The 16,966-nt window shown below is 38.0% G+C and overlaps 1 protein-coding gene across 1 annotated transcript in view; it reads right to left on the bottom strand.

The window, feature by feature from the left end:
- The window catches only part of PIP4P2 (phosphatidylinositol-4,5-bisphosphate 4-phosphatase 2), an 84,124-nt gene extending 69,958 nt beyond the window's left edge, over positions 1 to 14,166 (bottom strand). Inside the window, exon 1 of the mRNA XM_007177493.2 lies at positions 14,009 to 14,166. Within this exon, the coding sequence (XP_007177555.1) occupies positions 14,009 to 14,114 (106 nt within the window). The 5' untranslated portion in view covers positions 14,115 to 14,166. The remainder of the gene's footprint in view (positions 1 to 14,008) is intronic.
- Between the last annotated feature and the right edge of the window lie 2,800 nt (positions 14,167 to 16,966).

Raw genomic sequence — 16,966 nt, 5'->3', positions numbered from 1 at the left:
GAAGCCAAGAGGCCTTCAGCTATAGTTAGGCAAAAAGCAGCAGCCAGCCAGGCCTTCTATGGTGGATTTCCAAGAGTTAGTTAGCACTCAGTCACAAGTACTTAGCATCTGTTCTGTACCAGGTACTGTACTGGATGTATGTCAGGGATACTATGGAGAAGGAGGCATACCCCAGGGCTCAAAGAGCTCACATTCTTAACATGTAGAAAGACAGTAAAACTACAAGTATAATTTAGTGTGGTAAGTGCTCTAACAAGGATGTGCACACACGGGACTTTGGGAGTATAGAGGAGGGCATATAAATCTGACTAAGGTGCAGTGTGTCAGGAGTGAGGAGTAGGGGAGGGAAGAGAAGAGTCACTCTAGCACAATTTAGCATTCAAGTAGTGCAATCTTTCTATATATTTTAACCATTAACTCCTTTCTCCAAACTGCAGCTCTAGAAGAACAGCTATACCTTATTAAGTTTGGTCGTGAAATCAGCTTGGCACCAATACCAATCTACATCCTAGTGCCTCTAGTATTGCTTGTAGGAGCTTATGTGGGTTCATGGTAGACCCCAAGGCAACAACAAACTAGGTATTCTTATACAGCTGGTGATGATGAGTACTGAATTCCGCTATGGGTAGTTTATCTGCTATTTTTCCCTCCCTTAGTGGTCTTAGGAATTTGGGTTGTATTAAAATGCTGCCATATAACTGGAGATACTGGCAAGAAATGCCCAGTGACCTGCCAATGACAAATTCCCTGATGACAAAAACTTCTGCTCTGTCTTTTCTATTTCTCATTAGGCAATATTTTTACCTCATTCTAGTGTATTTCATTTGTGGTACTAGTACTTCCTTCCAGTATTGGCAGTTAATAAGTTACATATTCTTCTCTCATTTTATCAACTACTGTGTTTATTTTTATTGAAAAAAATACAATTTTTTCTGACACGATTTATGTGAAATCATATTGTTTGTACATGCATGGCTCCATTCTTAATTTTTTATTTACAATATTGCTTCCAAGAAAGCATGTGTTTCAAGAAAAATATAGAGATACTAATTTTTTTTTTTTTTTAAATAAGCTTTCTTTTTTTTTTTTTTTTTTTTTAAAGGTCTTTTATAGCTACTTTATTTATTTATTTCTTTATTTTTGGCTGTGTTGGGTCTTCAGTTCGTGCGAGGGCTTTCTCTAGTTACGGCAAGTGGGGGCCACTCTTCATCGCGGTGCAGGGACCGCTCTTCATCGCAGTGCGCGGGCCTTTCACTATCGCGGCCCCTCCCGTTGCGGGGCCCAGGCTCCAGACGCGCAGGCTCAGTAGTTGTGGCTCACGGGCCCAGCTGCTCCGTGGCATGTGGGATCTTCCCAGACCAGGGCTCGAACCCGTGTCCCCTGCATTAGCAGGCAGATTCTCAACCACTGCGCCACCAGGGAAGCCAGAGATACTAATTTTTAGTGCAGAAAAAAATTGTTTCCAAGGCAAAAAATGTACCTCCCTAGAAATTTAGAAACTCCTCCTATAGCCAGAGGAGGTAACAGATTCCTACTCTGTCACTCTTCCTAGACAGCTCATTTTCACTCTTACAGACTTGCTTTTTCTAAGAGCAAAACTTTGCATATAACTAGGTGTACACACTAAATGATAACTTGCAAGTTACAAGTATTCATGAATCATAGTTATAAAATATACTTAAATATAACTGAACCCAAAATTTGTTTTAAGACATTTTAGATGAGAAAATATGAGGGGGGAAATTACCTCAGTATATGGGGAAGGGAAAAAGTTCAACTGGATTTGCAATGTTTTATTTGCTTCAATATATGAAACAGTATGGCATAATGTTAAGGTCTGATAGAATTAGATGATGATATATGAATGATTATATTATACTCAGTATTTTTCTATCTTGAAATATTTCACTCATTTTTTTTTAAATGACCTAGGGATTAATAGATTATAGATAAAAGTCACCAGTTTAGTAATTTTAGAATTTGGGACATATTAACCATAAATCTAAGCAAAATCAGATACAATATATGGAGTGAACTGAGCCTCTTAGAAACAATATTTATTTTTTAAGCATATTTAGTGAATAAATCCCTTAAATTCTAGTGCTTAGATATTTCTACCCCATGGGTCAATTAAATTTTATTTTAAAATATAGCGATTAATAAAAAAAATCCAGAAGTTACTCCATTAAGAGGAGAGTTCCTCATTGTAGCCAGCAGGAAGTATAGTGATGGAGATCCTTCCTTTGCTATGTTTTGTTCTCATGTTCTTCTGTAAACCTGTAAAACCTTCACTCTCTAAGTGACTTCAAAATCACCATGATGGCATCCTTCTTTGTTTTCTCACTCATTCATTCATATGACGGATCCTTGTTGAGTACCTAGAAATATAAGATCAAGTGCAAGAGACTATGTAGGACTCACAGATAAAAGATACAAGAATCCTGTCTCCCTCCTTGCCTTCCTTGATAAGGTCATGTACACAAATAAGTATTAAAATATATAGTAGAAATGTTGAGAGATATTGCTTTGGGAACATATATCGTCCAGTAACAGAGATTAGAAAGGATTACATGGAAAGAAAGGACTTTGACAAATGGATAGAATTTGAATGTTTCAGTTTCCAAAATCCCTTTCCTACTTATCTACCCATAGGAAGCAAAAAGTAAATCCTCATCTAGAGAAGACCAGAAGTGCCTAATAAATGATACTGGTATGAGGCAATGAGCATGGTCTTAGGAAAAAGCAGATAGACATAGTGATACATTTCCCATATCAAAACAGAATTCTTCCTATTAAGATCTTGACAAGTGGGAGTAATGGACCAAATCAAACACAATGAAATATAAGGTTCCACTGCAAGGACCTGTATAGAGATGTGGGGACATGGTCTAAAACATAGCATTTGTTACATTGTTCAGGGTCCTAGTCAAGGATAAACTCTACAAGGATCAATAACATAATGTGGCCAAAGTGCTTTCTGATACATTAAATTTTTATTAGTAACATATTTCCATGGCTCAAAAATCAATATTAATGTAAAAAATATATGCTTCGAATTGTTACTCCAATTTCTGTGCCAATCTACCATGCCTCACTTCAGAGACTTCCACTTAAATTATTATTTTTTTAATCCTTCCAGTGTTTCTTTAGCCTAGTACAGGTAATATATACCTGTAATATGTAATACACATATTCTCTTTTCTCCATCTTTCATACAAAAAAAGGGAATATGCCTTCCTCATTCTTCATCTTGCTTTTTTCACTTTATTTTATATCTTGGCAACCTTTCCACAATGGTACGTAGAGTTTCCTCATTTCTTTTCCAGCTGCACAGTGTTCCAGTTTGTGGGTATATCACAGCTTATTGTGGTGGTTTTAAAATATGGCTGCAAATTCTTTGATACTCATCCCATTAGAATTGAAGTCTATGTTCCTTCACCTTACGTGCAGGTGGTTTATAACTGTTTTGACCAATAGAGCATGGCAGAAGTGACACCATATTTGACTTCCGAGACTAGGTCATAAAAGACCATATGGCTTTCACTTAGGTCACCTTGTGTTCAGGCATGTCTGATAGTTTTAATAATAACCTATGTCCTCATTAGGGACTGGCAATAAATATAAATACTACTTTTGTTGAGCAAGGCAAAGCATTCTATATAGAGAACCAGAATAGGATTGCTGAATTCTGTAAACTTGGAAAATGGTTTTCTTATAAATAACTTTGTATTAATTGGCAGAATCCATACAGCTCAGTAGAAATCAATGTTTATTTGGGAAATTCCTATGGCCTAAGATTAATAACAACTCAGGCATCTGTGAAAGTCTTCTATTTAAATCTGCTTACTATCCCTTCTATGTATTGCTGTTCCTCTGGATGGTGAATCTTAGCACTTTAATCTCTGAAACTTTAAAACTTCACATGTTCAAATGATGAACTATTAGAGGCTTTCTTGTATACTGGTTTTAAATCCATATTATTGATCTGCGAAGCTCAACTATCTCAACTTGACAAAGCATAGGAAGAAAAAATATTTTGCCATTGCCTTTAGAAATACATGCTTTGAATAGAATGCCCTGACTGGTCATGTGGCACATACAAATACTTCCTATGGAAGAAAAAATATTGCATGCTAGTTGGTCTTCTGATGCTTAAAAAAGCCATGTAACACTCCTTAATGTTCAATAATACTGTCTTGAACATTTTCAAAAAGGTACTGGAAGAAATAGAAATTTAAGTAAAAAAGGGACATTGGAAGTAAAAGAATGAGGTAAAAAAAGATAATAATCATCTATATTTTAAAGTCACAGATATATTCTCTTAGGTGTATCCAGATTCCTTACCAAGAACAACTGTGTTATGAAATATAAAAGCAAAAGGGAACACACTACACCACTCTTTCTCAGGTGGAAAACTGAGGCCCAGGGATGTAAAGTAGCTACTCTGAGGTCAACAGCTAGTAACTGGAAGAAAGAATTCAAGTGTCAGGTCCCCCAGGGCAAACTACACCTGGTGGCAGATCATTTCTGAGACTATACAGGGATTTAGTTATATAATGCTTGAGAAACTTACCTGAAGACCAGGAAGAGGAGGTACACTTTTCACTTCTTTTTCACATATTTATTTTTATTCTTACAAAGAAAAAGAAGTTCACTTTATAACAGCAACCAGGGAAAGGAAAAAAATCTAGAAAAGTGCCAAAGCAACACAAACTCTGATGCACTCCCTACTCAATCCACCAAAAAAAAGTATGGAAGTTCTCTTGAAAGAAGAATAGCAGACAGAATGTGTTCCCTTTTAAGAACTATTAAAGCGTTGTCATTCTCAGGTTATGCAATATCTCTTCATCCTCATAAAAATGAAACTCATAACAGCTGAGCATAAAGCTGTACTCAGGGTTGTCTGCTTTTCCCCAAAGTGGAAGGATTAGCATTTCCACTGATCACTTCCCAGATAGTTGCTTACTGCCTTCAAATATAGTTATGAACATCCATCCTGCTAACTCTCCTCTCTAACATCTGAGCTATCTAGCTAACATCTGTATGCATCTGGCAAATCTTGCAAGATTTTTGCAGAATGCTCTGTCCTAGAAGTTTGACATTCCTGAAAAGAGTTTGAAGAATCCTTGGAAATAAATGAGAAGCCAAAAGCATCATCTCCCACTACAGTGAAGTATTACCATACATATAATAAATAATTGTTGAATGAAATGTACTCCTCGGGCCTGATCTCTCCCAGACTCCAGACTTGTACATCCAACTGCATACTGGACATTTCCAATTGAATGATGACTAAAGGTATTTCAAACTCCACTTGTCTGAAACAAAATATTTATTTCCACTGTCCTTCTCCTCACCACCCCCCCAACACACACCCAACTCCTTCTGTTTGCCCATTTTAGAAAAAAGTGCAATTTTTTACCTAGCTGTTTAGGTCATTTTTGAGATTTGTGATTCCTTTCTTTCCACTGATTCAATCCATCAGCAAGTCCTGCTGCTCTATGGATGAAATATGTCCTGAATCTAACCATATTTCACTGCTTCCATCACCCCTACCCTGGTTCAGAACAACATTACCTCTTGCCTATTCCACTGTAACAGCCTCCTGATTAGTTTCATGTCTTATTAGCCTCTTATCATTTTTCACCCAATAATTCATTCTCCAAACACCAACCAGGATGATCTACTTAAATGTAAAGCATTTAATATCTCGTGTCTCTCATCTGCTCCAAGCCCTTCATGGCCTCCCATTATCCTCCACACACAATCCCATTTCTGATGATGGCCTACAAAGCTGCCATAAAACTTGTCACCCGCCATCTGCCTCTACAAGGATGAAGTACTAGCCACTGCAGTTGCTGACCTTCAACACACTCTGAAAGGAGTTCACGGCGGAGATCAGGAAGGAGGCACTGTGTTCTCCAGGAAAACCTGGCAGAACAGGTCTTCAGAGAGTTAGATGTTTTTCAGGAGAAGATATTACGAGCCCAATTTCTTGCATCTTCTCATATCTAGAAAAGCACTAAAATCATTAAAGGAGACATCTGCTCCTCATGACTAGCAGCAACCTTCTGCAAAAATGTGTGCTTGATTGCATATATACCCCTTTCACTAAAATCACATATATACTGACCTCCCAACTTACCTCTTTGGAACAGATCCTCAGAGGTATCTGAGGGGCTGTCTCCCAGCCTATATTTCTCATTTTGCCCCAAATAAAACTTAACTCATAACTCTCACATTGTACATTTTTTCAGTTGACAAAGCTCTCCTGGACTTCCTAGTCTAGTCCTCTAACTTCTTCTACCACACTCCCCTAAGTCACCACACTCTAAACAACTGTCCTCCTTGTTTTATAACAGCATGTTTTGTGCCTGTTGTTCCAGCTGCCTGACACACTCCTCCCCTAAATCTTCCAACAGCTGATTCCGACTCATTTTTTGCGTCTCTGAGCAATTATCATATCTGAGATATCTTTCCTGAACACACTACCTGAAATACTCCCCGCACCACCATTTACTCTATCCTCATGCCCTGCTTTATTCTCTTCACTCTCTGGAGTTATAATCCTTACCAAATGTATCTCTCACTGAAATGTAAACTCCCTAGCATCTGGAACAGTATAACAGGTGCTCAAATATTTGAAATGATAACTGACTGAATAAAACATTTCTTGATTAATGTTTTAAAGATGTTTGGTAGAGTCAGGAGGAAATGTGGGCATTATAAAATAGAATAAAAGAATCATAGAGTTTGATGCCTGCTGAATAACAGAAAAGGATTATAATAGGAAATGGGCTTGCCATAATATTGGAAAATTGGAAGCAGATGTACTTCAGCAACGTTTGGGCTCTATTTTCCCTTCATAAGGATGTGGTCTCACTGAAGGAGATTTTGATTCACGAACCATTTTGTACAACAAGGATCTACTGTACAGCACAGGGAACTATATTCAATATCTTGTAATAAACTATAATGGAGAAGAATCTTAAAAAGACTATATATATCTATATATCTATATATCTATCTATCTATAGATAGATAGATAGATATATAAATATAGTATAACTGAATCACTTGGCTGTACACCTGAAACAACATTGTAAATCATTTGTACTTCAGTAAAAAACAAACAAAAAAGAACCATTTTGAAAAAAAACTCCCTTAAATGGAGCATCAGCTTTAGCACACAGCACAATATCAAGTTTCCCTACTTTCTCAGTATCACAGCAGGTCCACACCCATACTGGGACCTTCACGGAGCTTCAGGTAGCTGCTGTCAAATATGCTGCATCTATTTCATCTCATTGTGACAAACAGGTTTCTAGTGGGTTTCAGAAACCTTGGCAAATATTGATAAAATGAGAATTTAATTTAATCTTACAGTTGGTTGTGCATATAGTGTGGGTCTCTGGGTCTACATCATCTCTTCCTGCCGGTCCACAGCCAACCTTAAACTCTGCAAGGATGCAAGGAGGTTCCGAAATTTAAAAGACTGCCCAAATAGATTCAAGGACTCTAACTCAGTGCAATGGACTGAATGTTGTGTCCCCTCAAAATTCATATGTTGAATCCTAACCCCCCAATGTGATGGTATTAGGAGGTGGGATCTTTGGGAGGTAATTAGGTCATGAGAGTGGAGACCTCATGAATGAGACTAGTGCTCTTATGAAAAGAACCCAAAAGAGCTCTCTTGCCCTCCTTCTGTCACATGAGGATACAAGGAGAGGTTGGGGGTCTGCAACCCACGAGTTCTCACTAGACACCAAATCTGCTGGCACCTCCATCCTGGACGTCCCAGACTCCAGAACTGTGAGAAATAAATGTTTGCTGTTTAAGCCACCCAGTCCATGGTATTCTGTTATAACAGTCTGAACCAAGACACTCTAGTGCCTAGTAAAACTCTAGTCTAGTGTAGAACATAGTTCCAAGTGAAATAAAACTTTGCCTCACTTTAAAGTAAGGCACCATTTTTAACTTTAGATTTCTTCAGGTAGAGGATCACTAAAAATATACTTTATTTATTGTACAATTTCTAAGTAAGAAGTATAAAAGTTCATATTAAATAACTTATCTCTCACACCAGGAGTCAACTTATTTTCTAGTCACTGAAAACATTTCCTCAAGCAACTTCGAATTTACACACTTTTTAAAGTGAAACAAGGTAAAAAGGAAATGGCAATGCCTTCTAAAATGCAATTATGTTTCATATGAAATCTAAGCATGTTTCAGAATAAAGGAATATTAACCTCCTCACTGAAGTTAAGTTGCTTTGAGGTAATTTTACAATTAAAATAAATGCACATTAGAGTATTACATTAGATGGAAATGAACAGTTCTTCAATTCTTTAAAAAGGATTTGAATATAAACATATCTTTCTTTTTGAATTTTTGAATTTTATTTTATTTATTGTTTTATACAGCAGGTTCTTATTAGTTATCCATTTTATACATATTAGGGTATATATGTCAATCCCAATCTCCCAATTCATCACACCACTACCCCCACCCCCACCCCCCTGCCACTTCTAAACAAACTCTCACTAAGGTCACTAATAACCTCCATGGCACTAAGTTCAAATGACATTTTTTTAGACCTTATCTATTTGCTCTTTCTTGTAGCTTTTGACATGTTTGACCACCCCTTACTCGAAGTGTTTTCTTCCCCTTGGTTCTGTGATATTACAGTCCCCTGGCTTTCATCCTACTTCACTGGAAGACACTTATCAGCCTTTTTGCAGGCTCTTCTTAATCTGACTGCTCATTAAATTTGGGAGTTTCTCAAAGCTTTGTCCTAAGCTCTCTCCTCCTTTTATGTTATTCTTTCTCCCTGAGTGGTCTCATATAAAGCTTCCCAAACTTTTTCACATTTTGGTACACAGAGAAAACAACAATATTTGTATAGCTACTCAGAGCTGGAGGCCACTGGACTAAAGGCTTCTGCTACTCCAAGGACTGAGGATAATCCATATCTTAACACATGTATGTTCTATCTCGTTACATTCCATGGCACACTGGTGGGGCTTTGGGAAACTCTAAATCAAGATCCATGTATTTGGCTATCACCAATATGTAAATAACACAATTTTATATTTCCAGCCCAGATCTCATTTCTTAGCCCTACACCTGTAAATCCAATTGCTTATCTGACATCGCTTCTTGGATATTTGAAAGCACCTTAAATGTATCATGTCTAAAACTAAGCTCATGATCTGTATTCTTCAAAACCTGGTCTTCTTCTGGTGTTTTGCCTCAGTGTAAGCAATCACACCAAGTTGTAGAAGCCAGAATTCTAGGAAATATCCTTGCCACCTCCCTCTCATTCCTACATTCAATCTATCATCAACCCCTCTTCAGTAATTCCTAACATCTACTTCTCTCTCCACTTCTACCACCACCTGAGTCCAAGTTATCATCACAGTTTATCAGATTTGTCCAAATCATTATAGTAGCCACTCAAACTCATCTATCCTCATCTACTCTGGCCCTTCTCTAATTCATTCTCTGATCCATAGATAGAGTAATTAAAAAATAATAAAAGATCTAACCAGATCATCCCTTTGCTTAAGGCAAAATTCTTCAACATGACCAATCATCCCTGCATGCACTGATTAATACTTATTATTCTGGTCATCTGTTGCTGCAGAACAAATCACCCAAAAACTTAGGGCTTAAAACAACAGTTTAATATTAGCTTTCATGATTCTGTAGCTTGTTCAGACTCAGTTGGGATGTTAATCACCTAGAATCTGTCATGCAGGTGCAGTAAGAATTTGACTTGGCTTGGAGTCATCTGAAGGCTCAAATGGGCATCCAAGATGGCTTCTTCACTCACATGTCTGAGGGCTGGTCAGGCATCCCTCTCTCCATATAGCCTCTGAAGGTGGCTAGTTAAGGGTTCCTCAAAGCATGGCAGTCTCAGGATGTTCAAATTCTTACATAAGTTACTTTCCTCAGAGTGTACTTTATAAGAGACCAAGGCAAAAGCTGCAAGACCTCTTGTGACCTAGTCTCCAAAGTCATTCAGCTCTCTATTACCTTATTCTATAGGCCAAAATCAATCACAATGTCAGCCCAGATTCAAGGAGAAGAATTATCTAAGGACTTGAATATCAAAAAGCATAGTTCTAAGGAGAGTCTCTGGAGAATATGAACCACATCAACCTCTCCACTCCCATTTTGCAGCACATTCCCTATTGCTGTTTCTGCGTTCACCACACTGGCCTTCTTTCAGTTCCTAGTACTTACCATACTCTATCCTGCTAAAGGCTTTTGCACTTACTTTTTTTTTGCTTAGAGTGTTCTAATCTCCTCCTTGCCAAGTTAACTACTGCTCAGCTTTCAGACCTAAATCAAGTCTCAGGAAAGCCTTTCCTGACCAGGTTAAATCTTTTCATTATATACTCTCACAGCACTGGATATATTTTTAGCATTGTCCTCATCCCCACTGCACTTTTGTATTTGTTTGAATGATTATGTAATTTATGTCTCAATATCCCCCACTAGACTGGAAGAGGAGCCATGTCTGTTTTTCCCTTCTTACCACAGAGCTTGGCTAGTACTCCAATATTTATTTGCTGAATGAATAACAGAAACAAACTAAGCAAATGAAACTATCTCTGTATAACAAAGTACTCTTTTCCCTATAGAATTATAGTGAAGTAGATAATCACATTCCCATATTCAATACATAATTAGACAACCCAAATATAAACCATTTTTCACAGATGATGTCTCATAAATTTAGAGGTCATATTCATTTGCCACATCTTACCTATAAAATTAGCAGGTGTATAAAGAAAGCAAACAAATATAGCCAAATTGTATGTTTTGTGGTATTTTTTCCAACCTCCTTTCAAATGAGCCTAAAACTCTCTTTGATTTTAATTTCTATGATTTAACAAAAGCTGACAAATATACCAAATGGGGCACTGTAATCACAGGAGAGGTGATGTCCTCCTACTCTATGCAGGAATCCAATACTGACAGCAAAGACCACTAGAAGCATTCCACTTAGAAACCCAGGAGGATTTGTTACACAAATGAAACCAGATGCAAAATACTAACTGCTCCCCCACTACATTATCGATAACTTGTCTGTAAATAAACACTCCATCAACTTTCAATTTGAAATGGAATATTTCATCTTGGGGTGGGATCTCACATTCCTGTTCTTAGAAGGTTACACAAATAGCGAAGGGTTGAATTGGAGAAAATAGTCACTAGTTATAGCTATTAACCACTTCTACGAAAATTTTTCAATGTCTGGGTAATTATAGATGGTAATTATCATAAACCAAAGTTCTTTACCAAAAAGTACATTCTATTTCTGGTCTTTTGAATCCCAAGCTTCAACTCTACTGTTGTCAACTCCTGAAAATATTTGGTCTAGTGACAGACTGTTTCTTACAATCTGAAATGATTCAACCATGTCTTTACTTATTCTTTCTCCTCATGTTCCATGAGGGCATGGATTTGGTTACTCTTGTTTACCTAGAGCAGTCTCTGGCACGTTGTCCCGCCCGATGAATTACTGAATGAGTAATTAGCACTGTTCTTCTAGAATCAGATCTTGTGTATTTACTCAAAATAGTTATCAAGATTCTTATTTGTTATTTATTAAGAAAAGATATTTTGTCAAAAATGCAAAAAAAAAAAAGCCTTTTACTTCTCATTTATGCTTCTTGCTTCCTAGGTATTATGCCGTATGAAATTAGTGTTTCTAATTATCTAACCTGTCTCATTCACCAGTTAAGAAAAAAAAAAAAAAAACCTACAATAAGCAGAAAGAGCTTTTTGCTAAAAAATTGTTACAAACAAGACAACAGGCCCAAAATGGAGTCACTTATGGACTCAAAAATGGACTCAACCCATTCAATCAGGAATCTCCTGATCAGCACTAGTGAGGTCATCTGCCTGATGACCCTAAATGGCCCCTGCCATCCCCTAAAGAAAAGTGACCTTGGCACAACCAATCCACATTTTGCTAGTATAACTTCCTTGTCCCACTCCCTTCTGCCTATATGAGTCTTTAATTTTGTACAGTTCCTTAGAGCTCCTTTTTATCTGCTAGGCAGGATTCTGCCTGATTCATGAATCACTAAATAAAGCCAATAAGATCTTTAAAATGTACTCAGTTGAATTTTGTTTTATAACACATTGAATTTCTTTGGTTGTTAAAAGTTTTCTGGAATGAAACTTCTTTTTCTTAGTGGCTGAGCTGAAACTTGTACCATATTTTGTGCTTTGAGAAGTCTTATCAGAATAACAACTATTTGGCAAATGATAAAGAAGTCTACAAGCAGGTACGTGAGTACGACCATTTTTGTGGGATAATTTAGCCACTCTCGGACTAAAAATAAAAAACATAGATGCAAGATAGAGAGCATGAAAATCTGTTATGGGACAGTTTCTTAAATCTAAATTCTGTCTCTCAATAAATCATCAAATATTTTGTCTTAAAAGGGTGAATTGATGAAATTGAAACAGTCATTAATAAGTGTTTAAACCTGTTGTAGACCATACAGTTTAGATAACAGTAAACACATTACCATCAAATTTGCCTTTTAAGGAAATTCTCCCAAGAGGTGTCCTCTGACACGTGTTTAATGCTGACCAACAAACATGACTTGTGGGTTTTCTATGGGTGAGTATCTGTACCATTCTGCACCTTATTTCTCAACTCATTAAACACACTAAATTATTCACTGCTAAACATCCTTTTCGTTTGTCCTGCTTCTTGTTAAGTGTGGATTAAGATCTAGATTATTGCTTTTCAAGTTATAAAGTATTAAATGGAAATTTTAAATGCTTGACAATTTCGACCTGCTCTACAGCTGCTCCAATTCCAGACTTGAACGTAGAAAAAGTTGTTACAGGAAACAGGATCCACCCACATTTTCAAAGGCATTAATGTTTGCCTCCTTGGGTTTTTAAATGTCTCAAATTCAGCCAAAAAGGAGAGATGCACTTAACCTACATTTGCAAGTGCCATATTTGACCAATCTTTTCACTACTCTAAGTGGTTTTTTAAAGTCTTGCCTTCCATTTTCTATAACTACTGACTCCGCCTTATTTCTACTATAGGAATCAACTAAAAGGCTTAGAACAAGGACAGATCTTGGAATAAATTGAATAGTTTGGTAAATAGATTTCCCCCTTCTTTCTTCAGACCCCATTGCCATCAAATCTTTCTTGACTCCATCTTACGAAGAGAAATAAATAGAAATATTTATTTTATTAACTTGGGTTACTTTTAAAAGTCAATTTCAATCTCACTCAGATATGCATCAAAAATATTCCATCTTCTCTTCTATTCCTCTTCATTTACCACTAAAACTAACACATACTCCTTACAAGTAGAAGCAATAAGGAAGGGCAGAGATTTCAGACATGTTAGGAATATTGATTAACTCTTCTCCTTTTGCTAAGGCAATTCCCTGATTGAACAGACCACTGGTGGGTGAATGGTAGGAAATGCATATTTTTCAAGCTAAGCCCTTTCAAGGACAGATGCCAAGGTGAGCAGTACTCCTGGTTTCTCAGCAACCTGAAAGAATTTGTGAATGACTGTGAAAGATTTGCACCACCATCCAGCTGCACTTAGGAGCTGCTCTAAAACAGCAATGCCCAACCTGGGCAATTCATGTCATATCCTGTACCCCTGGGTCAGAAGTGGTGAAATACACACACACACACACACACACACACACACACACACACACCAACAGCAGTGGATAAGACAGGGTACACACACACACACACACATCCCATACCCGTGGGTAAGAAGGGGCGAAATACACACACACGCACACACTCACACACCTCACACTACACCACGAGAAAGCCCTGCGGTGAAGCTCTCAGGCAGGCAGGCTCTGCTTCAGAAGGCACAGTCAGCATCCCTCTCTCCCAGCCCAAGTGAGAGGCTGGCCTCCGCCTCAGAACTCCCTGGTCTTTACATCCTAGGCTTTTTCGTACAAAGTAGAAAGATCTATGCTGGCCTTACCTCTGGGGCTGCTTTCTTGTAAGTATGGTGGGGCCGTGGGAGTGACATTTCCAGAATGGGATGCGGAGAGCAGAGGCGAGCGTTCGTCCACCCCATCAGCAGCCATGACTGCAGCAGTGGCGCCGGGGCCGGGGTGGAGGCTGAGTCTGGGGTTGCGGCTCCGGTTGGAGGCGCTGTTAGTGCTACTGCCGCTGCAGCCGCCTCCGGGAGGACCCGGGATGTGTCACAAGGTAGGAGGCGGGCAGGGAGGGGGGATGCGGGATCGAGAGGCGGGGAAGGGAAGCGCGCTGGGAAGCACGCCTAGGGGAGGGGAGCGGATAAAGAAAAAAAAAAAAAAAAAAGAAAGGGCCCGGGAGAGCTGGGGGAGGGGAGAATGGGAGGAGCAGGAGCCCTGGGAACGTAGTAGGGCTGACTAGGAAACGCTGGGAAGGGAAGGTGCCAAGTAACCGAAAGCAGAGAAGAGGTAAGTGGGAGGGAGGGGTTACAACTCTTTCTTCTTTGTACTTCACGTTTCCTTAACTAAGGAAAAAGAAGAGTAAAGAGCAGCCTGAAAGGGGGCAAAAGGCCTGTGGCTTGATTACAGGAAAACTACACCGATCACAAATCCAAGTTTAACTCCTCAAGGGAGGAAGAGGAGTTCTTTGCTGTCAAACTTTGCAGCAATTATATAAAGAAAACTTATTCCTAGGGTTATCAATTCCTTCTCGAGGGCTGCTGCTTTTGTTAGGAAATCATTTTTCAACATCTGTTGTCTAAGAGGAAGTAGATTTTTGTATGAGCAGTGCCATTTCCTGCTTTTCCTTGTTAATTTTTAAATATCTGTTTGGCACTCTAGTAACTGTACCTTATGGAAACTATGCATAGTGTGTTGGTTTTTACAAGTTTAATTTAACAAAATAGGTTGTCATTTTAGTTTTGTTTTTGTACTGTATTGTCCCTGACACATATATGATAATAAAGTTATGAATAATGTAAGGCAAATAACTATTTTCTTTAGCTGATGTCTTAAAATAATCATTCACATGTAAAACAGTATTAAAAACAAGCTAAGCACAGATCTCATCTTGCTTTTTGTGTTTATTTTTTTCTTTTCTTTTTTTGGTGGCTTGCTAGAGTGGTTTTAAAATCAAAGTTTTGAACATGCCCAGATAAAAATATGCAATGGGAAAATAGTCATGGTCTCAAACCGATCATTTTTCTGCAACAGTTCTTTGAGTCATTCATCACATATTATCATGTGATTACTGGTCTACACATATGAATAGAGGATGGTCTTGGTCTTCAAGATGTCTGTCAGATAGCACAGTCAAAAACAAACCAAAAATGAGGCTGGTATTCTTTAAAGGGGCTGGAGATTTAAAGGGGCATGAGTGAAAGCAAACTGTAGACATTTGAAACTACCTCTTATATTACATGCCCTCTGAAGATACTATTTATTCTGAAAGTTCCATTTAGGCACCAGCTGGAAATCCTAAGGGAAAATCAAAGAATAATGTTTCCTATGATGCAGCATCCTTTGTGGATCAGTAGTATCAGGAGACAACACAATATAAGGATTCCCAGGGACTTCCCTAGTGGTTCAGTGGTTAAGACTCCACACTCCCATGCAGGGGGCCCAGGTTTGATCCCTGGTCGGGGAACTAAGACCTCACGTTTGGCAACTAAGCCCATGAGCAGCAACTACTGAGCATGCGTGCGTTCTAGACCCCCTCACACTCCGCAACTAGAGAAGCCGGCACACCGCAACAAAGAGCCCTTGCCCTGCCACAAAGACCTAGTGAAGACAAAAATAAATAAATAAATAGGATTCCCATAGGATATAATCCAAGGGCATTTATAGGTCTCTAGGAACTTGGAATGTGAGGGGTAAAGATGTAGCACTCCCTGCAAAAGTGAACAATTTACAAAAGAAACAACAGTGTTTTTACAGTTGCAGCCTAGAGCTATTGAGATAAAGAAACTTTTAAAAAGAATCAACAAAATCCTATTTCTATACAGTTAGCCCTCCGTATACATGGGTTTCCGCATCCACAGATTCAACCACAGGTGAAAAATTTTTGCAAGAAACAATTTCAGAAAGTTGCAAAAAGCAAAACGTAAATTTGCCATGCTCAGGGAATTATTTACATATCATTTACATTGTATTAAGTATTATAAGTAATCTAGAGATGATTTAAAGTATACAGGAAGATATGCATAGGTCATATGCAATACTGTGTAATACTACGCTATTTTATGGAAGGGCATCCAAAGATTTTGGTATCTGTTGGGGGTGGCAGGGAGATGGTGGTCTGGAGCCAATCCCCCATGGATACAGAAAGACAAGGGGCGACTTTAGTGTCCTATCCTGTCACCTATCACACTTTATTGTAGCAGTGTATTTACATTTCCATTACCCACCCACCTTTTATCCCCAACTGACTTTATGAGGTCAGAAACCAAGTCTATCTCATTCACTATTATATCTCCAGTATCTGACACAATGCATGGCACATTAATAAGCACTTGATAAGTGTTTGCCAAATAAATAACAAATGAGTATATGAACAAATCCTACACAGTCCCAGAATCTTACTAAAACAAATTGTTAACGGGAAAAAAGTTAAGAGCATTTCTTGACTGTTTGATGAAGATGAGAGTTTTGCCACCTATTTTATTGTTCCATTTTATCTTTACAGCTAGACTTTCTTTATTGCCCAGGTAATAATGGTATAAAAGTTTTTTGTTTTTTGTTTTTCATTCTTTACTTCTTTATATGACTTCTCTATTAATTTCAGAATTCAATTGAGGGTGATACAGTTAATGGGTATATTGAGATTATATTTGCAACAATGCCAAATTTCACAAAAAGTAAAAAACTTTTATTAGAAGAGTATCACTTCATTCTAGTTTAAAGATAATTCTATAGTTTATGGTTACTCAGTAAATGTTAAATAATACTGATCAATCTAAGGCATT

This window comes from Balaenoptera acutorostrata, chromosome 17 (genome assembly GCF_949987535.1).
Source record: "Balaenoptera acutorostrata chromosome 17, mBalAcu1.1, whole genome shotgun sequence".
NCBI lineage: Eukaryota > Metazoa > Chordata > Mammalia > Artiodactyla > Balaenopteridae > Balaenoptera > Balaenoptera acutorostrata.
This window is presented reverse-complemented; position numbering and strand designations above follow the sequence as displayed.